Source organism: Pogoniulus pusillus, chromosome 6 (genome assembly GCF_015220805.1).
Source record: "Pogoniulus pusillus isolate bPogPus1 chromosome 6, bPogPus1.pri, whole genome shotgun sequence".
Taxonomy (NCBI): domain Eukaryota; kingdom Metazoa; phylum Chordata; class Aves; order Piciformes; family Lybiidae; genus Pogoniulus; species Pogoniulus pusillus.
The window spans coordinates 37,124,996-37,151,731 of NC_087269.1; the positions used below are offsets into that span (position 1 = coordinate 37,124,996).

At 43.7% G+C, this 26,736-nt stretch overlaps 1 protein-coding gene across 10 annotated transcripts in view; it reads left to right on the plus strand.

Moving 5' to 3' along the window:
• The window catches only part of LHPP (phospholysine phosphohistidine inorganic pyrophosphate phosphatase), a 110,219-nt gene that overhangs the window by 10,396 nt on the left and 73,087 nt on the right, over positions 1-26,736 (plus strand). For 9 of the 10 annotated variants that reach the window (XM_064145276.1, XM_064145275.1, XM_064145277.1 and 6 more), the window contains exons 2-6: positions 6,831-7,018; positions 7,546-7,699; positions 11,091-11,154; positions 12,473-12,565; positions 22,684-22,775. In XM_064145276.1, the coding sequence (XP_064001346.1) occupies positions 6,831-7,018; positions 7,546-7,699; positions 11,091-11,154; positions 12,473-12,565; positions 22,684-22,775 (591 nt within the window). Of the gene's footprint in view, positions 1-6,830; positions 7,019-7,545; positions 7,700-11,090; positions 11,155-12,472; positions 12,566-22,683; positions 22,776-22,927; positions 23,016-26,736 lie in introns of those variants that run through there. The other variant, XM_064145279.1, reaches the window with a different exon arrangement.

The window sequence follows — 26,736 nt, forward strand, 5'->3', positions numbered from 1 at the left end:
GGAGAAGAGACCAACCCCCACCTGGCTACAACCTCCCTTCAGGTAGTTGTAGACAGCAATGAGGTCATCCCTGAGCCTCCCCTTCTCCAAGCTAAACACCCCCAGCTCCCTCAGCCTCTCCTCCTAGGGTTTGTGTTGCCCTTCTCTGGACTTGCCAAATTACTCATTTGCCGGTCTGACTGGGATTTTACCCACTATTAGGCAGACTCAAGGACTAACACTGAACCCTTGTTGCAACCCATTTTAATTTATCATTTTGGATGTGACTTCTAGATTCTGGCTAAGACATTATCATGTGCTGTGTTTCTTTATCAGCCAAAGAAGTGGTATCAGTTTATTCTCACTTCAAACTTTCTTTATTGACCTTGGAATTAGGCAATTCTACTTTTGACCATTATGCTAATTTTTTTCTTGGCTGACTTTATTCTCCTCTTGGCAGCAGGTGTTTTACCTGTAGTACCATCACTTTGGCCTTTGCAGAGGGCAATACATAAATGTTAACCCTGACTGGGTATGAGGAATATATTCCTTCATGAATCCTATTTTTACTCTGTTGTTTGGACTTGGGTAGATAACTTTCTGGTACTGGTATTTCCTTGTGTTTCTGAGATGGTAGCAGAGTGCTGACAGGTTACACTGAAGCACGCTGGCATTTGTTCACTGATGCAAAAATGTCAAACAGCATCAGTGCTCAGCATGCTTTCTTTTATTTTAAATTAAAAAAACCCAAACACTCTGAAAACCCAAAAGCAGGATGAAAAAACAATTGTGGAATTCTCATAACCAGTGCTCTTTCAAACCCCTTTGAAGTTGGTGTTGGACAGTCTCCAAGCTCAGGTTTGTTGCATCTTCCAAGATTTTGCTTTCTGTCCCCTTGCCCCGTCTGCACAGGATCTGCTGGCTGTGGGCAGGAAAGCCAATGGCATCCTGGCCTGCATTAGGAACAGTGTGGCCAGTAGGACAAGGGAGGTTATTCTTCCCCTGTACTCAGCACTGGTCAGACCACACCTTGAGTACTGTGTCCAGTTCTGGGCCCCTCAATTCAAGAAAGATGTTGAGGTGCTGGAACAAGTCCAGAGAAGGGCAACAAAGCTGGTGAGGGGCCTGGAGCACAAATCCTATGAGGAGAGGTTGAGGGAGCTGGGCCTGTTTAGCCTGGAGAGGAGGAGGCTCAGGGGTGATCTTATTACTGTCTACAACTACCTGAAGGGGCATTGTAGCCAGGTGGGGGGTGACCTCTTCTCCCAGGCAACCAGCAATAGAACAAGGGGACACAGTCTCAAGTTGTGCCGGGGTAGGTATAGGCTGGATGTTACGAAGAAGTTCTTCACAGAGAGAGTGATTTCCCATTGGAATGGGCTGCCCAGGGAGGTGGTGGAGGCACCGTCCTTGGGGGTCTTCAAGAAAAGACTGGATGAGGCACTTAGTGCCATGGTCTAGTTGATTGGTTAGGGCTGGGTGCTAGGTTGGACTGGATGATCTTGGAGATCTCTTCCAACCTGGTTGATTCTATGATTCTATGACTCTCCTTCTACTTCTGTGTTAGGAAAAACTTCCTACAAAAAAGTGTCCAAAGATGGGAAGTCTGAAGTTTGGCCTTCTAACCATGTCCCTAGGTGCATCTGCTATGTGCAAGACAATGTGAATTTAAGATGAAGTGATGGATTCTAGCCTAGATTCCAGGACCCTTTTTTTTTTCCCACTTACTGATGTCACAACCTTTACATCATCTGAATGAATGTTTTTTTGTGTTTTATATGCCCAAAGGCTGCCCATAAAGGTTGGTGAGGCCAGTTGGTTAAGTTTGCACAAGGTCAGTCAGGATGTCTAATAATTGTCCTAACACTTTACCTGTTATGGAACAATAATGAGAGTTTTTTCATTATTTTCGGGTGAGTGAATCTGGCAGATGCTGACAGCCAGCAGATGTGTAAAGTTCGAGGTGATTTGTAAGGGACTGGCTCATCTGACGCACAGTAATTGCATTGTGGGACATTGTCACTCAGCGTCGTGTCCTGCTCCAGCAGAACGAGGTAAAGGTCAGTTCAAAGAGCTGGCATAGTGTGAGGGGCAGCTTAGGGCTGGAATTAAAAACTTCATCTCTTCCTGGTGTGTGTGCTCGTGGCATGTCTGGAGCCAGGTGAGTACCCTGCTTCTACATTTAAGGATTGTTTGGGCAATGGAGCCATTGTTTTGGTCTGGAGTGTGCTTAAATCTCTCCCCTGGTAAGATGTAGAAGAAATCTCCTTAACACCTGTTGGTGTGCTGGTTTGATGCTCATCTGTCCACTTAAAATTTTGGTCATGGAAGTTTCTTTCTTGACTTGTGCCTTTGAATCGGTGTCTCTGTGCTGTGACAGCTCTCTGGACAGCTGCTGCCTGCTCTGTAAAGGCTTTTCATTTGCTCCCTGCTGCTGCCTGTGCTTTTCTGTCCCTCCTGAGAAGGGGCTTCAGCAAATTTCTTTGGCCACAGAAATGCTTTCAGCCAAGTTTGGTGTTTGTGACATTCCAAAAAAGTCAGAAGCTGCTCTCTCTTTGCACCTAGTTCACCCCCCAGAGGTGAAGTCCAAGTTCCCCCATTGCTGCTCATGGGCATTGGCAGCAGTGTGAGCAGTCCTGCTGGAAATGGAGCAGATTTATCTGATGGTGAGCCTGATGGTGTCCACTGGTAGGAAGCAAGAGGTGTCCTCGGAATGTCTGCAGTTCTCTGGAGCACTCAGAGTCCCTGCAACACAATGTTACCTGTCCCTGTGCTTGGCTTCTACACTAATCAGGATTGATTTCTGGTGAATCTGGAGTTGGAGTGGGATCTTTATCACAGACAAGCTGTATGGAAGTCAACTGAAGCTCTGATTGCCTCTCCTGGGTGTGCCTGTACTCTGTAATACAGATGCTGATAAATCTGTAATACACTGGAGATCTTGGTAAAATCTCTGTTGTGTGTTTTATCTGCTGTGGCCTCATTCTTCTGTATTTGCTGCAGGTATCTAATCTCTTGCTCTTTATCTTGTAAGACATCACATTACAAATGTTGTTCTTTATCCTAACATCCCCATGCTTTCCAGCACTAGGAATTGCAGTAACTTGCTCTGCAGGTACTAAAAATATGAGCACTGATGGCTGGATCAGATCAGCAATCCAGGTTTCCCAGTTCCAGTTTAGCAACAGTGCCCCCAGTATAGCACTTGCTGTATCGATTGTCTTGCCTCCATTAGAGACCTTCAAGGTGTCCCTTAGTTCCTTCTGGTGCAAAATCTGACCATGAAAAATGAAGGGGAATTCTGCTGTAAACATGAGCAGAGGCAGGATTTTTCTATGTTGTTAGAAGCTCTCCCTAATTATTTATGCTTTGAGTTAATAGTTGTTTGCTGATGCGTGCTAGCCTTCAGGCTGTGCTGAGCATCAAGAGATGGATTCATCCCAGTATGTGTATAGTTGTGCTTGTACCAGTGCATGTAGCTGTATCATCCAAGGATTTGGCAGAGGGGCTTTCTAGAGATGCTAACTTTGAAGGAATAGGTGTCTCTTCCTTGAAAAGGTGTTTTGGAAGAAGTAGGTCTTCTCTGGAGTTCTTGATGATATTTCTTTTGCATTAGTTTTCCAGGATATTCTTGAAGGTCCTTTTCAAGTTTGGACAGAGCACTCTCATTTTCTGACCAGCTTGACCTAACTCTTTGTTGACCTCACTTGTTCCTAAGCATTTCTCTGGTGAAAAGGAGGCTGATGAGAGACCTTCTTGCTCTCTGTAACTGCCTGAAAGTTATGTATGGTCTCTTCTACCTAGTAAAAAGTGGTAAGACAAGAGGTGGCCTCAATTTACTCCAGGGGATGTGTAGCTTGGCTATTAGAAGGAACTTCTTCACTGAAAGGGTTTGCAAAAGCTGGAATAGGTTTCCCAGTGAGGTGGTTAAATTCCCATTCCTGGAGGTGTTTAAAAGACACAGAGATGTGGTGCTGAGGGACATGGTTTAGCACCAGACTTGGTGGAGTTAGATAGTGGTTAGACTTGATGATCTTAAAGGTCTTTCCCAAACAAAATGATTCTGTGATTTCATAGAATCATGGAATCGACCAGGTTGGAAGAGACCTGCAAGATCATCCAGTCCAACCCATCACCCAGCCCCAGCCAGTCAACTAGGCCACGGCACTAAGTGCCTCATCCAGTCCTTTTTTAAACACCCCCAGGGATGGCAACTCCACCACCTCCCTGGGCAGCCCATTCCAATGCCAATCACTCTCTCTGTAAAGAATTTCCTCCCAACATACAGCTTAGACCTCCCCTGGCACAACTTGAGACTGTGTCCCCTTGTTCTCTTGCATAGATGTATGTATCAAGACAATTACTTATCCACCAAAGGGTCTATCCATGAAAGCCATATTTTGCCAGCTTGGAGACCAGGATGTCACACAGGACAGTGCCAAGGGCTTTGCTCAGGTCCAGATAAATGAATTGGTTGCTCTCCTGAACAACTTTGTTGAGATGGTAATTGCTGGTGACCATAAAGATACGAACCAGTCCAGAATGTGTCCAGGCTGCTGCTTCTTTGGTCAAGCCAGGATGTAACTCTGTTTTTCATCTAAAATTCTGAGAAGGAAGATAATTTTCTAGTATAGGAAAACACTCTTTCACCAAGCTGCTCATTTGTCTGTACAGTTTGGTATTTAATGTTGTTCCTGGATAAATTTAGTTGACCTTTAGGAACGGGAAAAAATAGGTTCTTACTCAACAAATGTTGAGAATAAGGAGTTGTGAATCAGAGGATGATTTCTTGTTAAGGGTATGTAGATAGGCTTTGTATTTAGAATAGGATTTCTTTAACCATGGCACACTCTGTTAAATTTTGTTACATCTCCAAAACACTGTGCTGCTTAACTACAACCAAGCCCGTGTTTTGAATAACAGATGTGGAATTCTGTCATCCCACTGTGACACCAATTGTTCATTGTTCTGAGAAGGTCACATCATAATTCATTAACAACAATTATTCCCCGGGTACACCCTGCACTTCTTCACTCAATTGCTTCATTAACTTGTGAGTGAATCTCACATTTGCTGCTCCAATCAATGAAGATATATTTATAATGTACAAGTGGATGCTATTAGTTACAAGATATTAACTGCCTAATTTAAAAGAGAAAAGCTATCTTTATGAAGGGCAATTAACCACTAAGTGTAATTGATAATTCACATACCTATGATTAGGAAAGACAAATAATAAGAAAGAAATGAATCACTTGCATTATTGAAGAAGACACTGGTGTGCAACTTTAGCAAGCAGAAGGGGCTCTCTGGACCAGGATGGGATTTCTAAGAACCCTTTGGTGGGAAGTTCATCATCAGCTACGTCACCTGGAGGTGGTTTTGGTGTTTGTGCTGATTGGGGTAATTTTCCTTAGAAAAGGAAGCCACCTTGTTTTGTTATCTTGAGAATCAATACAGAGGTTACAGCCACATACTGTAGTCCCCTAATCATCTCCACAGCCCTTTGCTGTACCCTCTCAAGCAGCTCCCTGTCCTTCCTGAACTGGACACAGTACTCCAGGTGAGGCCTTACCAGGACAGAGTGGAGAGGAGGAGATCCTCCCTCTTTTTTGATGCATCTTAGGATGACATTGGTGGTCTTGCCTACAAGAACATGTCACTGGCTTGTGTCATCCTGTTGTTCACCAGGACTTCAGTCCTTTTTCCTTATAACTGCTTTCCAGCAGGTCAGCCTCCCACCTCTCCTAATAGGAATTTCTTTTTTCATCCTAGCACAAAGAAGAGTAATAATATTTTAATATGAATTTATAAACATAGCCCCAAACTTACCTGTGTATCTGAACCTTAGGTCCTCAAAGATACTTATATTCAAACTTAGACTAAACTGACCAAAATTAGGCTTTTTATATATTTGGGGAGCTAAGTGGTATTCTTTTGGCAAATATTTTTATAAAAATAGTGGTACTCTGTCAATGCTTCAGATTTTCCATGGCCACTTCAGGACACGTTGGTTCTCCAAGTAGCTGACAACTCATCCCTGCAGACAAAGCCTTTTGGTGACATGCCCATTGGGTCAACAAGTCACTCAGAGGCAGAGGGCTTGCATGAGGTTGCAGAATATTGATCCACAGGAACCACATCCTTGGCTCTGGGCACCTGGGGCCATGTTTTCATCCCTAAAGAAGCCATTTACCTGTAAACATTTGTAATGTTTATAATTGAAGTTGAAGAACCCTATTTTTCAGGATTACCCACCAAGTAACAACAGAGGTGTTCTGATGAGAGATGAAGTGATAAATGTGCCTGAAGCCACCCCACTATTGATACAAGCATCAGTGTAATTAGCTGGCTTCTTACCTGGAGCCTGCAGAAGTGCAAAGTCTTGCAGGTACTTCCAGCAGATCAGTGTGGCAGGTGATCCTTAAGTGGATGGGGCAAAATCCAGGTTAAAGTGCTAACAGCCAGTGGTGTCATGATAGCTGCTTTACTCGTGGCTGTGCAGTGTGTTCAGGTCCTGTGAGTCTACATACAAGGACCAATTTAAAGCAAAGGAGCTGGATCTGGGTTTCTTTGGTGTATGTGCCTGATGGACTGTGGTATCCTGGGGGTGGTGGACATCACCTCTGCTGACATGGTCCCCTTACCATGCTGTAGCAAGGGCCCTGCACATGAAAGCTGCACCTGTGGTGCCCAGAATCAATATTTAAAGCATGTCTTGGTCACAGTGAAAGATGCTGCTCCTGTTCTGGCATTTCCTCTTTGCGTTTTTTATTCTAAGTATCCGAGTTGGGAGCGGGACAGCAAATCTGATCCTCTGCTCCTTTTGCATGTCTGATTTTACTCAACAGGATCAAAGCATCTGGTCTGAAGCTGCGGTTCTGCACTAACGAAACCCAGGCAACCCGGGAGAAGTTTGTGAAGAAGCTCCAGGGCATGGGCTTTGACATCTCTGTGGCTGAAGTGACTGCCCCAGCGCCAGCAGCCTGCCGCATTTTGAAGGAGCGTGGCCTGAGACCACACTTGCTCGTGCATGACGGTGGGACAGCGCTGCAGCAGTTGCTGGGACATGTAGGGGGACAGCCCAGAGAGATGTAGGCATTTGTGACAGAGGAGTGAATACTCATAGGCTGTATGAGGGAGAGCTACCATTGTCTTTTTTCTATCATGAAGGAGGATTTAAGTTTAAAGTGTTTTCTTCTGTAGAGTTTGAGAATGGAGAATGCAGTTTGCCCTTGCTGTTGTGCATTCTTATTCAACTACTCAGGAGTTTGCCTAGGTGCTTGGGTGTCATGAGCCACTGAGACATGGGTGACATGAGCTAAGACAAGGGTAGGGAATGGTTTGGTTTGCTCTCTGTTGTAAAGCACGTGGATAACAGGATCAGAGCATGAGTAGAGGGGTCTGAAGAACTCTTGATTCCGACTTGGATTTACTACTTTTTTTTTTTCATGTGTTGGGGTGTGAATGAAAGGAAACACAAACCTGGGGCAAACCCATCAGTCCAACAGGATCTGAAATAGTATAGGATTTATGAATTTATTTATCTTTTTCCTCTTCCTGTAGATCTCATCCCTGAATTTGCAGAGATTGATAAAGCAAACCCAAACTGTGTGGTAATTGGAGATGCAGCAGAAAACTTCACCTATGCAAATCTCAATGAAGCTTTCCGTGTTCTGATTGGGATGGAGAAGCCTGTTTTGCTCTCCCTTGGAAGAGGGTGAGTTAAGCACTGTTTGTTTCTTCCTCTAGTCTGTTAAGTTTTTAAGTTTCCCCCAGTGTTTTTTGTACTTAGCAGAGGCTAGATACTGTTGTGGATGTTCACAGCACCAACTTTTAAGCAGTTATCTATGAGTCTGAACTGGAAGGCTCAGCTGTCTGTCGACGAAAAGTTCTCAATGGATAATTCAGTCACCTGACTTGACTTTCTGTCTTAAGTCACTTGTAGCAGCTTTTAGAGCACCTGATGGTGCTACAGTGTATCAGCACAGCAAATGGTAGCCCTCAGCCCTTCAGAGTCAATGTTCAAGAGCAAGCTAGACTTTGAAACAATCCATATGTTTGCAGGTGGCAGTGGGACAGTTAAATACCTGTAGTTTTTATAAGATGCAAGAAAATGGATTTCTGCTGCTTTGAAAGCAAATCTAAGAGCCTCTCAAAAAACCTGCAGAAATCATGGAGAGTTTGGATTTTGATGTGTGCAGTCTCCAAGTGAGTGACTATTGTGAGAAGCCAGTAGGATTGTAGACATTTAGCTTTTTGTCTTTGCCCCAGCAAGATCTCAGAGATGAGAGCTGTTGGCTTAACTGCCTCTTGTTCCTGTCCCAGCTGAAAGTAAATGTTTTTTAGTAGTGAAAGAAACCCAAAAGAAGGAAAAGAGTCCAACATGCCTTTTGGGTTGGATATGTCTTGCAGTTTGATCTTCCATTGTCCTGAATTTACAAATGATGAGGAGGATCAAGTGGTCCAAACATTCTGTGTTCCAACCAACAGACAGGCTTCTTCCAAGTTTGAATTCTGTCCTCTGGGTTCAGGATCTCCTAGATTGGGATTGCAGGCAGAACAGAGTCCTTCTTGGACACTGGTCATTGGAGAAAAGCTGGTTATCCCTCAGCTTTATCCTGAAGATGATATCCATAGAATGAAATCCCTTGTTGATCAGTTTAGGGTCTCCTGTCATGTCTGCTTCTTCCTGCAGGTGCCGCCTCTTACTGAACCCCAGCGTGGCACATAAGCTTTAGCAGTGCTCAACCCTTGGCAGTAACTCTGACCATCAGTGTTCACACTGCTAGAAGCAGCCACTGGCTGTGCAAACATGCTCTGAACTTCAGAAAATGCCATTACTGATCAGAAATTGATCTGAGAAGTCAAATCACTGAACAGAATTACTTCTGGTCTAGCTCAAACCAGGACATTTAATATTTGGTCATTCATTGATGTAGACAGCTCAAAACAGACCTGTTACTTCTTTTTAATGCTATTTTTAATTTAAATATATAGGGACTTGGGATATTGTAAGCTCAGTTTTCATCCTGAGCCTGTTTCTTTTAGCTGATTGATCACTTAGGTAATGTGAATGTGAGTTCTGAATGAGTTATTGTGGTTGGTAACTTCTCTGACACAAAGATGGGAGATTATAAATGGGATGGATAGTTCCCCTCACTCATGCATACAAAGGGCCACATACAAAACCCAGGCACAAGCCAGCTTTGCTTTGAACGTTTGGAGTTAGTATAACTGAGTGGGCCTCAACAAGGGGCAGATGTGACTGAGTTGGAAGGCAGAAGGGCTCTACAGCGGGACCTTGACCGCCTGGACAGATGGGCAGAGTCCAGTGGGATGGGGTTCAATAGCTCCAAGTGCAGGGTGCTGCACTTTGGCTACAACAACCCCATGCAGAGATACAGGCTAGAGTCGGAGTGGCTGGAGAGCAGCCAGACAGAGAGGGATCTGGGGGTGCTGATTGATACCTGCCTGAACATGAGCCAGCAGTGTGCCCAGGTGGCCAAGAGAGCCAGTGGCATCCTGGCCTGCATCAGGAATGGTGTGGTCAGCAGGAGCAGGGAGGTCATTCTGCCCCTGTACTCTGCACTGGTTAGACCACACCTTGAGTACTGTGTTCAGTTCTGGGCCCCCCAGTTTAGGAAGGACACTGAGATGCTTGAGCGTGTCCAGAGAAGGGCGACGAGGCTGGTGAGAGGCCTTGAGCACAAGCCCTATGAGGAGAGGCTGAGGGAGCTGGGATTGTTTAGCCTGGAGAAGAGGAGGCTCAGGGGTGACCTTATTGCTGTTTACAACTACCTGAGGGGTGGTTGTGGCCAGGAGGAGGTTGCTCTCTTCTCTCACGTGGCCAGCGCCAGAACAAGAGGACACAGCCTCAGGCTGCACCAGGGGAGATTTAGGCTTGAGGTGAGGAGAAAGTTCTTCACTGAGAGAGTCATTGGACACTGGAATGGGCTGCCCAGGGAGGTGGTGGAGTCGCCGTCCCTGGGGCAGTTCAAGGCAAGATTGGACGTGGTACTTGGTGCCATGGTCTAGCCTTGAGCTCTGTGGTAAAGGGTTGGACTTGATGATCTGTGAGGTCTCTTCCAACCCTGATGATACTGTGATACTATGATACTTTGGCAAGTGGGTTGATTTTGCTTGACGTTTTAGTTCATTTCATAGAAAACAAAAGTGTCAGAGTCACTGAAGCAGAATGCCCTCCTGAAAATAGAGTGATTTACATTTAGCATCTGTTTTGGGCTGAGAGTGGGAATTGGCTTTGTAATTTCTTCTGTCATGCCACTGTCAGAAAATTAAGCTGTTTACGCTAGACTATAGAAGGTTAATGGCTGTTCTAGCAAAGGTCAAGTGGTCATTTTAAAGGGAGCCTGTGCTGAATAATCGAAAGTGGCAGAAGGGTAAGGCATAAAATCTCAACTGACTGCTCATCCTACCTTTTTTTATCCTGTCATATAGAAACCTGCCTTTGCTTCGATCAGGAGAGCTTGGAAAACCTCCATTAATGTGAATTGCTATTGCATAAAACCACCAAAAAGATACCAACTTATTTTATGAGCTTCATGGCTGTAGCAAAGTTTTTGGAAGGAACAAAATTTAGAGTGCAGGGCTTTCAGAGTTGATGGTAAACAGTGCTCTGGCTTTCCTCATGCAGGAGGCTGGTGACAAGCAATGATGGTCAACTGTTTGAGATCCCCTTCCAGATATACTGAAGGTGTTAGAGCTGCTGGATTGTTCCAGCCCTCATCTTGTGTCTGCCAAGAGGTCCATCACTGATTAAAAGAAGAGTGATGCAGTCCTTTGGAGCAGCTAGTACTCTGTGCAATAAAATACAGGCCAAGTTCATCCTTGATATAAGCTAACTGAAATCCCTTTGAACCTATGGGATGCCAGATGGGCATCTGGTCTGAGATCTTTTCTCCAGCGTTGCACAGCACTGAGCCTGTCCTTTACTTAATTCCTGGTGTTAAATTAAGGCTCTGGAGTTTCTGATGACTTGACTTTTTGTTGCAGCCATATGGACATCTGTATAGGCACCGAAATAATAAAATGTGGTTTCTTTGTATTTAACTGCCATTTCATTGGAACTTTATCACTTTCATTTCCAGACGCTACTATAAAGAAACTGATGGTCTGAAGCTTGATGTTGGAGCATATATGAAGGCATTAGAGGTATTTTATAGCTTGCATTATGCTTACTCGCTCTCTGCACCTTATTAAAAGAGTAACTGGTATGAATATGGGTCATCTCTAATTACTCACCTTGGTGGAGGAAGTTTCCACAGACTGAAACTCATTTGCTGCATTCTAAACCAGGTAGATTCGTTTGTTTTCTGGCTTTGTTCTTAATTTGTATTTTTATTTAAAAATGGGAACTTTTACTGTTGTGGTGCCTTTATTTGAAGTGAAAGAAGTCATCAAAAAAGAAAAAGATGGAATGTTGTCTGTGAGATACCAAAGGAACAACGAAGGCCTGTTTGGTGTAGCTGTTGTAATCATAGCCCTTGCCCTTAACGCTTTATGGCATAAGGCTCTTACTCAGTAAGACACTGAAGTGCAGTCCTGTTTTCAAGCTTGATTAACTTAAAGCAGAGCTGGAACCCAGTAGATGAGCCAACATAGGAGTGAGAGAAGGAGAGAATCATTATACTCCCTTTTATAGGCTTACAGAGATAGAAAAATGAATACAGAGTGAACGCAGAGAATGAAGTAGAGCAGTGTACAAACACAGAAGACAGTGGTTGCGGTATACACTTCACAAAACCACAGGATAAATCTGCTTGGAACAGACTTCAAAGATGATCCAGTCCAACCTTTGACCCAGCACTGAAGGGTCAGCACTTAACCATGTCCCTGAATGCCAGGTCCACAAGCTGCTTAAAAACATTTTTTAAGAGGTTTCTTTCCTCCTTGCAGCACATTCATTTATATCCATGTGATTTTTGAGGAGAGCTTTTGACTCCCAGAAAAAAATTGGGTTTCTTGTTGTCTAGGAATAAGCTAGAAAGATCTTATTTTTCCAAGTTTTCCATCACACTGCTAATATTTACTTTCAGGAGAATAGGAACTTTTAATCTCAGACTGGTCAGTTGGCCCATTAAAAGTATGCTAGATGGTTCAAGAAATTCTGTACAGTTTTCAGGACCCTCCAGCACTTTTGATCATTTCACATTTGCTGTTTGAAGAGTGATGCTCTTAACAAAAATAAGCAATACTGGAACTGAGCCTGAAAAGTGCTTTCATATTGGAGAATGTAAAAGGTTTGGCACTTGAGATCTTTCAGGAGGACTTTCTTTCTTGCCCGAGAATATTTAACACTTCTGTTATCCAAATTTTCCCGTATTCTTCTTCACCAGCTAATCCGTTACGGTACTTAAGGGCAAAAGTCAATAATCACATACTTTTTATACAGTTGACTAGAGTTGTGAAGTTGAACAAATCCTTTTCTGGTCAGCACTTCTTATGTGTCTGCCTTTTCTTTTCTTTCCAGTATGCTTGTGATGTTCAAGCTGAGGTAGTGGGAAAACCAGCAAAACAGTTTTTTGAGTCAGCCTTAGCAGAAATGGGAGTTCCACCACAGCAGGTAAGATTTTTGATGCTGTACCATGTAGTTTTACTCACTGATGCATTTTTTTTCTTATTTCTTGTCTTTTATGGAAAGTTACAAAAGATTATGGAGGGAATGTGGCCAGGGGGCCCTGGTAAACTTTGAGGGGATGCACAACTGTGGGTTTTTTTTCCAAACCCAGTGGTAATGTATATGCAGATAATTACTTATATTCAGGATCTTCCATGCATAAAATGAAAAAAAAGAAAGAAAGAATGTTGAACAAATGCTTCAGAGGTAAAAAAAAACCCTAATGTTTGCACATTCTATCAAATGATGTAAAGTAGACAAAAGTAGCCTGAGAACCAAGAGAGTAAATACTATCTGTTGATTTTTTTTTTTCTGCCCTCTTGCTACTTTTTACCCTTCTCAAGGGTATGATGTGGTTTTCTCTGTGTTTTTGAGGGTTCTTTTTGACTGTCTACTTTTTCATTCCTTGGGTCTATCTCTCCTTACTCTGATTTATGTCCTCCATGCCTTAACCCAATTTAGAGTGTTCCATCCCTCAATTCTCTACTGTTGTTTTTATTACTTGTGTTGTGCTTTCTTACCTTCTCCACAAAACATAGGGTTGAAAAGAATGTGCACTTCTGATGTGAAATTCCTTCCTTTGAAGGCAGTACAAAAGAAGAAAAGTTAGGTTTCTGAAGGAATTATAGAAGGTGTTGTGCCTCACAAGATGTGAGGCCCTGCAATGCATGGCAGTCTGCTTGGTGACTGAAGGCTGCAGCATGGTGGAATTGCACTCAAAACATTTATTTCCTTGGCTGCAACACTGGCAGCTTTTTTTCTGTAGAGTTAAGAGGAAAAGGCAGAAGTAGGATAGTTGCTAATTTAGGTGAACAGGAAGCACTGATGAACCCCAAAACTTCTCTGGTGTCCAGAAACACTGAGTGTGTGATGCTCCCTGCTTACTCAATACGTCCCATTTTTTCCCTTCTCTGTTGCTGTCCCCAGCTCTTCTTTATTGATTTGTTATGTCATACAGGACATAAGGATGAGTATGAGATGACTCAGAGACAGTAGTGAATTACAACATAATAATTCCATCAGGGGGTTTAGGTGACATTATAAACAACAGGAGTGAAGTTTGGGTGGCTTGTAGGTTCCTGGAGCCTGGAGGTGAAATTATGGCTCTATAATTCAGCATGTGCTGGACCTTACTTTATTATAGAGTAGGGAGATAGAAGAGGCCTATCAGGCCATCTAATCATCTCCTTCTCCATAGAGGAGTGTTCCTTGCTGCACACTTATTAATGCTTTGTCCAAAGCGGTTTTTAGTGAGCCAAAGAACTGGGCTTCTGTAAGCAGCCTTGAAACTATCCACAGCTCAGTAGGTCTACTGAGCAAGGAGCTTTCTCTGATTCATCAAGATGCTTCTCTTTTAAATGTATCTCCCTATTTCTAGCTTTAGTCCAGGTAACAACCAAAATGACTTTTTGCCTTCCTAGAAGTTTTCTTCCTCCCATTACCTCCAGTTTTGTTATCATCACAGTAGAGGTCTTGTATTAAAACTGTGTTTCTGTTGTGATCTGGTCTCTCTGCACCCTAACCTGCTGCAGTGCTCTTTCCTATACTCCTTCAGTTTATTGCTATCTCCCCAGTAACAAAATATCCCACGAACAGCCATGGCAGTTACTCAGTCCATGCATTTAACCAACAAACCCCAAAGTCCATTTGAGACACAGTGTGGCATTTGAAGAAAAAGTAGCTAGAGGAAATAACAAAGGGAAAAAACAAATTCACAGAGCTCAGCCTTTGGAGACTGTTTGTGTAAATCAGATGCATGAAGATTTGCTTATATCAGAAATGACAGGTGTGCAGGTGTAGGAGTGCATAGTGCCAAACAGGTCATAGTGGAGAGGCTTTTCATAAGAGCATCTAGTAACAGAACCAGGGAGAATGGTTTTAAGCTGAAGGAGAGTAGGTTTAGACTAGATTTTAGGAAGAGGTTCTTCAGTATGAGGATGGTTTTAAACTAGAGCAGTGTAGATTTAGAGTGGGCACTAGGAAGAAGTTCTTTACTATGAGGCTGGTGAGGCACTGGAGTAGGTTGCCCAGAGTAGTTGTGGATGCCCTCTTCCTGGAAGTGTTTTAAGGTCAGATTGGATGAGGCCTTGGGCAGCCAAGACTAGTTGAGAGTAACCCTGCCCATGACAGGGTGGGTGGAATAGAATGATTTCTGAAGTCCCTTCCCATGCAGGCTGTTCTGTGATATTGTGAGTGCTTCTGTTGGATTCTGTGAGGTCCTATGAGGAATGGCTGAAGGAGCTGGAGTTGTTTAGTCTGGAGAAAAGGAGGCTGAAGGGAGACCTTGCTTTCTGCAACTCCCTTTGTGAAGGCTGTTGCAAGGTGAATGTCAATCTCTTCTCCCAATAAACAAGAGATAGGAAAAGAGGAAACGGTCTCATTGCACCAGAGGAGGTTTGGATTGGATATAAGAAACTTCTTCACTGAAAGGGTTCTTGAATACTGGAACAGGCTGCCCAGGCAGGTGGTCGTATCCCCATCTCTGAGGTGTTTAAAAGATGCTGAGATGTGGTACTGAGTGACATGATTTGGCATCAGCTGTGGTGGAGTTAGGTAATGATTTGACTTGGTGATCCTAAAGGTCTTTTTTGACCTGTGATTCTGTAGTGGCATTGCTTTCCCTTGTCTTCAGCCTGTGGCACTGAGGGAGGGGATCATTACAAGCATGTCACAGTTCACCAGAACCTTACCCCTGGAAACAAATATGACTGAATGCATCACCAAGCTGGCAAAGATGGAGTGAGCCTTGATGAGTGGTTCCCATTGACTTCAGGAGGGTTTGGTCTGTGTACAGAAAAGCAATAACAGTCTCTAGCAGAACTTAGATATTAATTCTCTGCAGTTTGCCCTAGTGCTACTGGTGACTAACTTGATATTTTGCCACATTTTTTCTTCCATCTATTTAGTGTTAAATGCTATCAATTTGTTGTAGTAATGTCTAGTCTGAAGATGGAATGCAAGGTGAAGTGAGTATGTCTCTGACCAAGGAGACACCACTGCATAATGGTTGGGACTCAGTGACCTTAAAGATCTTTTCCAACCTTGATTCTATGACTCTGTGCTAGCACGAGTCACTTCATACTTCCATCTATGGCAAAAATAATCCATGCTACTGGAATTAAAATGTAGGTCGTGATGCACAGGTGTAGGAGAAACAAATTACTGCAGAGCAAACTACCTTAATTCTGACATACTGTCCTAACTTTCCAGTGCTTGACCTTGCAACTTTAATGTTCTTTTGAGCAAGATTTGTAGGTTTTTAGTCCATCATACATAATAATGATGATATCTCAGTGTGTGCAGTTCAGTGGGTCCTTAGTCACGTGCTGTACAACGTTCTGATCTGTCTCCTGAGTGAGCTCTTCTTCTCTGCATTTCCAATGACACGATGAGGACTGGTTTTAATTGCCTTCACATCTTATAAAATGTTGGCCCATCATTTATTCTACCTGTGGAATGCATTTAATCCATACCACCATTTTAGATGAGCTGTGTTTTCTTTCACCTGACTTCTAATGAAAAAATAGCATTTTAATAAAGCTGTCTCACCACAGCAATGCCAGGCAGTGGCAAACCTTAAATTTCTCAAGCTGCTTTAATCAATAAAGTTATCACCAGTCGTTTCCCTTGATAACTGCTTCTTACTGAGACCCTGACTTTGCCTTCTGTTACTGAGATGTTTTCAGCCTGCACTTAGAACAGGAGGAACTCCCCAAAGTCCAATTTTCGTTTTAACCTTTCCTCAATGGCCTAGAAATAACAGATTGCCAGTATTACTGTAATAGATTGGAAATTTAAGCTTCCTAGAGGTAACCAGACCTATCTTATGATTCAGTAATATGACAAAGAATAACACATCTTAAAGGTTACTGAAATGTCTAATTCATGTGTTTTAAGGCAGCTGTAACAGTGGGTGATTTTTACAGCTTTACAATAAAACCTAAATAATGTTAAGGTTCCAGTGGCTTTATATAATCATAAAAAGTTCTCTCTGCAGCAAATTGCCCTGCTTTAATGAGACTTATGGCAGGTCATACTGGAGTGCATAAACTACCGATAGTTAACCAATTCCCGGTTCTGCCACCTGCAAGGCTCAGGTGGGAGTTAGTGGTGCATGAGAGCAGAGGGAGGTCACCCCCATGGTGGCACAGGGGGCCTGCCACTGTGCCAGTATCACCTCCCTGCTTGCTGGCGACAATGAGAGAAGATTCTCTAACTCTGAAGTAGAGAGTGAAGTGGCCAAGTGAAGCTTTGAGTCCTGCTGAAAGCTTATTGAGACCTGGCTGGCCCTGCAGCCCTTGGCAGTCTGCCCTGGAGGTTTAATGTATTTCTTTCTTTTACCTGACTTCTTGTACAGCTTCTCCCGTGTCACAGCCCACATGTGATTCCCTTTGCATGCTTAATGTTTGCATGGCAAGTAGCTGCAAAATAGAAACATAATTAACAATAATACAAGCTCATGAAGCCTCAGAGATTACCAGTTGGGGCAATGACAGTAGGGAGAAAAGTAAATGCATTGGATTTCTTGTGCAAAGGGGTTTAATCCATTAAACAAGATGTGTGTAAGCTTTATTTCCTTGGCTCCATGGCACATTGAGCTTGACTAATGTTGTTAAGCTTATAGCAAAAATCTATTTAGGCATAAATATGTTAGACCCTAGGAGCATTCACTGGGTTAAATATTCTTTTGAGGTTAGCATGTTGCCTTCTGTGCATCTCTGTTTGCATCCTCCATAGGCTTCAGCCTCCAAAGTACCATACCTGAGCTTGTCCCAGTGAATGCTTGATTGCAACTTGAGCATAGCTGGGGAGCACAAAATATTTTTATCTTTCTACTTCATTTATTTTCTTGCTCAGTGGTTCTTTCTCTGATTAGACATTCTTTTGTGCTTTTAGTGAATACTAAAACTCTATTTGCAGACAAAAGGTATCTAATCCTCCTACTTGACACCTTGCATCTCACTACCACAACATCTCTGAAGGATTATTAGTGTTGGCCACTACTTCTGCTCCATTTCATTCCGCTCTGTGTCCAATAAGATTACTGACCCTCTTGGTGATCTCTGTGCTACAAACATTTGCCCAGTGGGAACTATGTTGTGCCTGCCCACCCCCAAATTCTTAGAGGTCGTGTTCACCTCCATTACCACTGCCAATCTGGGTTGAGTTTGGTGGGGACTTGTCAAGAAGAGTAGCTTCACATGCGTGCTCTATTTACTGCATTTGTACAACCACCCCCCTCCCCCCCATTGTCTATATGGTTTAGGAAAATCTAAATTATACTCATCTTTGTTCTTTGGTGATCTGTCTTAAAACCAGAGGGGCTGTCTTACTGCATTCTTTTCAGTGAATTTGTTGCCAATCTAAAAAAAGGTAACTTCCACGGAATAATTGAACAGATTAATGGTGTGATCCCTGTGTAAAATGTGAACACAAACGAGGATCTTTTAATTCTTGCTTTCAGTGGTTATGTGACCTTTTAGTTTTATATCTTTCTCTCTCTTCTTACCATATTGCAGTCAGAGGGGAAGTTAAACCCAGGTTTGACAGGTAGAGTTTTTTTTATTTCCCTTGACAGTGCACCTCTTGACCTCTATCTTCTTGCCAATGATTTTTTAAATCCTAAATGATTTGGGAATAATTGCTCCTCCTTTAGTGATTATTGCCCTTCACCGATAGTAAATCTGTGAAATCCCCAGGGCTTGGAGTACATTTCTGTATGCGTATGCCACAAGCTGGCCTGGACAGGCATCGCTGCTCATCTGTAGCTGCACTTGCAGAGTGGCCAGGCGTCTTGCAGGAAAGCTTCCTAGATGGGGTAAAATGCAGCCCTCATAAGCGACTGAGTGCTTGGTGGACTGCTCAGCTCTGCACTTCCCTGCCTGTTTCTGAGAGGAAATTAATTTTTAGGGGTTTGAGAACTCAGAACTGAAGTTGTCTTCAGAAATCTCATCCTGAGTGACTAGACTTGGACTGAACAAGGGCCTATGGGTGGCAGAAAGCAGATCTGCTTCTTGTGGGACCATTCCATGTCCCCTTCAGAGAGATGTTGGAGGGAATTTTGTAAGAGAAGTTTGTAAACTATTAAAGCCAGTGGTTGAGAATGGTTAAATATCTCAGAGCAGCCCATTAGAAATTGTTAGTGGTGGTTGGCTGGCAGTGGTGCTGCCAAGGTCTTTGCATCTCTTCATGTCACAGTGGGATTAATGTGTTTTCCTCATCTGTGTATACATTCTCTATTTACAAACCCACTGTTTTTTCTCCACTTCATGCTGGATTGCTTGCTTGCAGCTGTGGTGAGGAGAGGTGAACAGTGGAAGGCATCTGACATTGATGTGTCCCATGAATGTTTCCATAAGTGGGTAAGGAAATGGTCCAGTAACGAAAGGATGGAAAACCCTGAGCTCTCCACTTTTCCAGGCTTGAAAAAACAGACCTACCTGACCCAAAGCCCACTGCTGCTTCTTCCCTATAGGCATCCCCAACTCTTACCCCTTTGACACAAGTTCTTTTGTCTCTCTGCTCCGTAAAGGAGCTTTCAGATTCTAACTCCAGCAGTGACTCTTTTGGGCAGAATAAAGCCAGAGTGGACATGTATTTCAAATTGAACTACTTCACTGTGGTACCACACAAATGAGCCTTGACTTCAGAGGGAATCCTCTTGCATCCCGTCACCTGACAGGTGATGGTCATCATGAACAGTATTAGATAACGGCATGGGAGATAGACTGGCTGGTAACTACTGTACAGAATCTTGCATGCTGCACCTGATGCATCGGTTGAAACAGGATTACTCAGAAGAGTGATTGTTCCCTTGTACTCAGCACTGGTAAGGCTGCACCTGAAGTACTGGGTACAGCTTTGAGCCTTTCACAACAAGAAGGACATTGAGATGCTGAAGTGTGTCCAGAGAAGGTGAAGGGTCTAGAGCACAAGTTTTATGAGGAGCATCTGAGGGAACTGGGGTTGTTTACCCTGGAGAAAAGGAGTCTGAGGGGAGACCTCCCGGCTCTCTGAAAAGGGGATTGTAGTGAAATGGGAATTGGTTTCTTCTCCCAGGAGGAAGTGGCCTCAAGTTGCACCAGGACTAGACATCAGGAAAAGCCTGAAACAGGATGCCCAAGGGAGTGGGGGAGTCACCATCCTTGGAGGGATTTAAAAGCCATGTAGGTGTGGTGCTGAGTGGCATGGTTTAATGGTGACTTGATAGTGCTGGGTTAAGAGTTGGGCTTCGTGATCTTAAAGGTCTTTCAACTGAAACGATGAATTGATTCTGTGATTTAGTTTTTCTCAGCTGAAGCTGTTCCAGATATACACATTCATAGCTCAGTTTGATTCATGAGTGCTCTCAGAAAATCTTCTGTTCAGCTGTGGCTTTAGGTATATCCTGAGAGTTCCTTCACATGCTGTGGGATAAGATTCTGTTGTAATTAAGTGATTAATGAAAATAGCTTTGGAGCTTTGGTGTTTTTAGACTCCTTCAATCTGTATCGTTAAGGTCTGCCCAGCAGCCTACTTGCAGGCTGGGAACTGAACTGTGGGTGAACTGTACAGAAGATGAACTGACTCTGTTATGGTTACGTGCTGTGTGAAAGAGAGATGCTTCTGTGCTCTGAAGGCAAAGGAAGAAGATTTTATATTAGGCATTCCTGGTAACTAGAGTGGCTCCTGCAACATGGGCTTTTTGTGTGTTTTTGACCTTAAAGCATCTGTATGAAAAGACTCAGCATTCCTGGAGATTGCTGCTTCTGGAAAAGCCAATCCTTGCTTCTGCTCTGTGTGCCTCATTCTCATGACCTCTCTTGAACAGGGTCTGTTTATCAGTTCTCCAGAGACAGAAAAATGCTGGGCTGGCTTTCTGTGTGTGCCTGGCAGAGTCCCCCTTGGTGCCACCCTCAATAACCTAGCCACCATCTAAGGCAGTCCTGGTCCCCTTGCAATCATGCCTTTTATCCTCCAAAGTCCCATATGTGAGACAAGAACCTGTCATGAGAGACTCTAGAAAAAGCTCAAACTGCAGAATATCTAAGGGCAAGTTCTGTAGTAAGGAAAAAGCAGTTTGTACCATGAGTATATTTGATGCGCAGGTGAGAAAATAATCAAAAGTACTTGAGAGGAGCAGGAATTCAGGCAGGAATTTCTAGAGCTCCAAGGTGCTATTATTGGGAAAGCCTGGAAGTTATGTGAATGAATAGCTCCAAGTGCAGGGTGCTGCACTTTGGCCCCAACAACCCCATGCAGAGATACAGGCTGGGGTCGGAGTGGCTGGAGAGCAGCCAGAGAGTGATCTGGGGGTGCTGATTGATACCTGCCTGAACATGAGTCAGCAGTGTGCCCAGGTGGCCAAGAGAGCCAATGGCATCCTGGCCTGCATCAGGAATGGTGTGGTTAGCAGGAGCAGGGAGGTCATTCTGCCCCTGTACTCTGCACTGGTTAGACCTCACCTTGAGTACTGTGTTCAGTTCTAGGCCCCCCAGTTTAGGAGGGACATTGAGATGCTTGAGTGTGTCCAGAGAAGGGCGACGAGGCTGGGGAGAGGCCTTGAGCACAGCCCTACGAGGAGAGGCTGAGGGAGCTGGGATTGGTTAGCCTGGAGAAGAGGAGGCTCAGGGGTGACCTTATTGCTGTCTACAACTACCTGAGGGGTGGTTGTGGCCAGGAGGAGGTTGATCTCTTCTCTCAGGCTGCCAGCACTAGAACAAGAGGACACTGCCTCAAGCTACACCAGGGGAAATTTAGGCTGGAGGTGAGGAGAAAGTTCTTCACTGAGAGAGTCATTGGACACTGGAATGGGCTGCCCGGGGAGGTGGTGGAGTCGCCGTCCCTGGAGCTGTTCAAGGCAGGATTGGACGTGGCACTTGGTGCCATGGTCTAGCCTTGAGCTCTGTGGTAAAGGGTTGGACTTGATGATCTATGAGGTCTCTTCCAACCTTGGTGATACTGTGAATAAGGAGGCTAAGTCAACAAGGTGAAGATCAAGTGGCTGAAGATGCAACTCAATAATGTATTTTAGGTACAATTCAACTACAACACAGAAAGTGCAAAAGCACACTTTAAAAGCTAGATTATGTGTTTTCAAAGCTGATGTGTTTCCCTGGATGTAGGTGCTGCCTGTCTTCAGAGTATTCCAGAATGCCTTTGGAAGGTTGCAGATGGACATTTTGCTTATCATTTGAATATTGGTGGTTATGCATATGCTGGTTTATATTTAAGCTTTACAGTGAACTCCCTCAACTATTTTTTTTTTAATTTGAAGAAGAAAATGAATGTGGTTTTTTTAATGCAGGATGATAATAAGCACTTGAAATATTGAAGGTGCAGCTGTTAATGAGAGAGACTGCATGAGTGATATACTTCAGTTTAAGAAAAGTCTTGAACAAAGAGAGGAACTCTAAATGGCTGTGCATGGTGCATAGTTTCATCAACACTTAGACAAATCTTAGAGTCAGAATGTCTTCTCTTGGTCATATTTTTTTTGTGATTTAAGTGGAGTTTACTAGTTTTTGCACAGAATTAAGCTGGCTGGAACACAAACCATGCCAGGCCTATACGTAGCATATCACATGGTGCCAAAATAAGTGCATTAAGTCTCACAGGGATTCTCCAGATTTCTTTATCAACCTGAACATGAGGTGAGATGGAGCTCTCTGAAGTTTCACATCTCAGCCATCACCAGCTTTAAGCTTTTGACTGGCTTTTAGAGTTCTGATTTTAAGGAGATATCTAAAAAGTTAAACTTAATCTAAACTGCTTGAAGCATAGCAGAAATAAAACTGCAGAAAATTCAACATTTCATTTGTACCAAATGCCTTTGATTTGTGTGATTGATGACAAATTGTACAGGTATGTCCTGCACTAGTACATTGCTCGAGGAGCTATAGAGTGAATTATATTCAGGGTAGGATGACTTCTAATCAATATGACGACAGTAATATCTTGTGTAATTTGTCTGATGGCAGTATTAACCATCAAATCCAGCTGTTTGTTATGTCAAGGAGTGTGAGGTATGGCAGATATAAAACTCACCTGAGGCTGTTTTTTTCTGTATTTCACTGCTTTGACAGGCCATCATGATTGGAGATGATATTGTGAATGATGTTGGAGGCGCTCAGCGGTGCGGTATGAGAGCTCTGCAAGTGCGGACAGGGAAGTACAGGTCAGTGAACACCTCACATTCTATGGTCTGTGGAAAGCATGGGGCAATCATAGGGGGGAGTTAACAGTAGGTGACTATTTTTGTATTTGCCTTTTTTTCAAACAACACTGTTCTCTGATTTCCTTACAATGCATTAATTTCTGGAAGAAAAGGAGTTATGGTCTGGAGCCTGGAACATATTCAAAACAAATGGACAAGAGAAAAGTTTTTCTATGCCTTTCCTAGATCTTACACTGTTGGTGGCACAAGTTGGCTATCAGTCTACACTTGTATTTGTTGTCTGAACACTCACCTCCTTGTGCAACTGTTAGACTTGGCTGCATGATCATACAATGGCTTAGTTTGGAAGGGATCTTAAAGATCATCTACTCCAGCCTCCCTGCCATGGAGAGGGAAGCCTCTCAAGCAGCAGACTTGGGAGCTTAAGGCCTCATCCATCCTGGCCTTTAACATCTCTGGGGAGAGGGCATCCACAGTCTCCTCAGGCAACCTATTTCAATCTTTCACTGCTACTGAAGAATTTCTTCTTGGTGATCCAGTCTAAGCCTACTCTCCCTCAGCTTAAAACCATTCTCTCTTGTCCTATTGCTAGATACCCTTATGAAAAGTTCTTCCCCAGCCTTCTTGTAGGTTCTTTTCAGGTGTTAGAATGATGATGTTTTCATTTGCAAAACACAACTGGGGAAAACACTGTGTGCATTAAAGTGACAGAAAGGAGAAAATCTGTTGTCTTCGATCTTGTAAACAATATTTTGTGTTAAATTGCTGCTCTGATTTTTTTTCAGCACAGAGCACAGAACTGGTGTCTTTCTTGGATTTTGCTTATTTGGGTTTTGCTGCTGCCTGAAAGCGTTGCACGTTTGATAAAAGACGTGTCTGAAGCTTTTATCAGGGTTAAGATTGTAAAATTAGGCTGCCGACTCAGTGATCGTAGTGGGTCATATCTCACAGCTTTCTGAAGGACTCCATATGTCTGCTATTTCCTCCAGACGTGTATTCAGCACTGAGATGTCTGACATGAGAGAGCTGCTTCTCCACTTCTCATCTTACCAGAGCTGAGGCTTTTGCAGGCTCACTCATCTTTTTCAAATGATCCCTCAAGCCCTTCTCTGTGCAGTCAACTCCATAATTCTGTGCATTCAGTAACCCAAGAGCTGCTGCCCTGCAGTTGCACATAGGAGACCTGAGTGCAATTGTTACAGAATTACTTCATGGTTGATAGTACAAAACTGGGAGGAGCAGCTGATACCCTGTCAGGCTACTCTGCTGTTCAGAGAGACCTGGGCAGGCTGGAGCGTTGGATGGCAAGGAACCTTATAAAGTTCAACAAGGACAAATGTAGGGTCCTGTACCCAGGGAGGAACAACCCCATGTACCAGTACAGGTTAGAAGTTGGCCTGCTGGAAAGCATCTCTGGATGTCCTGGTGGACAACAAGTCTGTCATGACCCAACAAAGTGCTCCTGTGGCCAAGAAGGTGTGTGTTAAGAAGAGTGCAGCCAGCAGGTTGAGGGAAATTGTTCTGGCCCTCTACTCTGCCCTAGTGAGGCCACGTCTGGAGTACTGTGTTCAGTTCTGGGCTCCCAAGTTCTAGGGAGACAGAAAGCTACTGGCAAGAGTCCAGTGGAGGCTACAAAGATGCTGAGGGGGCTGGAGCATCTCTGTGAGGAGGAAAGACATGGGGTTGTTTATCCTGGAGAACAGCAGTGTAAGGGACTCTATAGATTTAAAATAAATTATCTAAGCTATTCTTCTCTGCTCAGAGAAATATATTACACCTTTGCTACTGAACAAATAACTCCTGGGACATAATCTGGGTGGTGAGACACTGGAGCAGGTTGCCCAGAAAGGTTGTGCATGCCCGCCCTTTGGAGGAATTCAAGGCCAGATTAGATGGGGCCTTCAGCAGCCTGATCTGGTGGAGGGTATCCCCGCCCCTTGGCAGGGGATTTGAGCTAGGTGAACTTTAAGGCCCCTTCCAACCCAAACCATTCTATAGTCTATGAATCTGCCCATCATAAAATGTGCCAGAGGTGTTGCTGCATCCCAAACTGTTCAAGACAGCTGACTTAAACTGTATACATAATAGAATGGTTTCGATTGGAAGGGAATCTTAAAGATCATCTAGTTCAAACTATCTTGCATGGGCCTGGACACCTCTTGCTAGAGGCTCAAAGCCTCATCCATGCACACATATATATGATTATCTACAGGGAAAACCATTTTCTTATGTCAAATTTGAGTCATGATTTCACAGCTGAGAGGCAGTCACCAGCTTTCTAGATGAGGGGAAAAAAGGGCTTGTTTTTCACTATTATGTTTCCTGTTTCTGCATGTGGTTGCTGTTATCTGAAATAATGTATGGCAGTGAAATCCAGATGAATGTCTCTGTAAACCGAGCATGTGGTGGTGTTAGCAGCTGTGAGTAAAATGAAATAGCTCTTGTTGGCCAAGAGAGGTCAGAGATGTATCTGTTTTTAAGAATGGCTGACTCAGTGTGTGTGGAAAACCCAAACACACAGTGAGACAGATGGGGAGAAACATGTGAGTGAAAGCTGATGGGTGAGATAAATTAGAAATAACAGAAAATGTAGTTATTTTATGGTGGGTTTAAAGTCTGATACAGAAGATTATGCATAGGTCTTTCCTTTCCCTCCTATAGTAGCTCTTGCTGACACCAAGCTGCGTGCTACACCAAAGTACCTCTGGGTGGCACCGTTACTACATTCATGGCACTACCAGGCATAACTTCGGGATCTTGGGAGAAAGCTTAAGCTATTCTGGATGAAGTACAAAGCAGAAAGGTGTCAGGGTTTTGATGGAGGTGATGAAGAAAGACTGTTAGAACTGGATCTGATTCATCTTGAGAAGGCTGAGGTGGGGGATCTTATTAATATTTGTAAATATCTGAAGGGTGTGTGTCAAGATGGTGGCAGTCTCTTTTTGGTGGTGCCCAGTAGTAGGACACAGAACAATGGGTATGACTTAGAATCACAGAATCCCAGATTGGAAGGGATATCAAGGATCATCTGGTCCAAACTATCTTTGCAAAAGCATGGTCTAGGCAAGATGGCCCAGCATCCTGTTTGGATGGATCTTAAAGAATGTCCAATGTTGGGACTCCATCACTTCCCTGGGGAGAGGATTCCGATGGCTGATTGTTCTTATTTGGAAAAATCACCCTTTTGTGAATCACCCTTTGGAATCTCTCTAGAGTGACTTGTACCCATGACCCCTTATCTTTTCCATGTGACTCCTTGTAAAAAGGGAGCCTCAGTTTTCTTTGTAGTCACCCTTTAAATACTTCAATATGGTGATAAGGTCTCCTCTACCCTTCTTTTCTCAAGGCTGAATAAACCCAGTTCTCTCAGTCTTTTTATGGCAGCTTCCCAATCCTTGGATCCTGTTTGTGGCCCTTTTCTGGACCCTTTCCAGCCTGCCCACATCTGTTGTGTAGAGCAGTTTCAGGTCTGCTGCCCACCAAGCATCGCCAAGGGTGTGTACCATAGTACAAAAGGCGACTCAGGAGCCATGATTTACCTTACTTTTTATTGTACAGTGACTTAACTGAACATGTGCAGATCACAGGCTGCAAAGTTACTCAATGCAACTTAAAAGACGTCTTAAAAGATGTGCTGGTGTGATGCTGAGGGACACAGTTTAGTGACAGACTTGGCTATGCTGGTTGCATTTTGTGGTCTTAAACATCTTCTCCAACCTAAACAATTCTATGATTCTATGATCTTACTTGCTTTAGTAAGACAGAAGTGCCCTTTGTCCCTGAAAGCCTTTTATGGGAATAAGGAGTTGAGTTGCTGCTGCAGAGGTTTCAACAGTAGATGGAAATGGACAGGTCTTCTGTGGGATGAGCAGTCTCCAGCTGGGTGGGGGAAGATGACTTCAGCCATTCTCTGTGGTAGTGTTTGTGCCATGTTGCTTGGTGACAGTGGCGATGGGTGCCA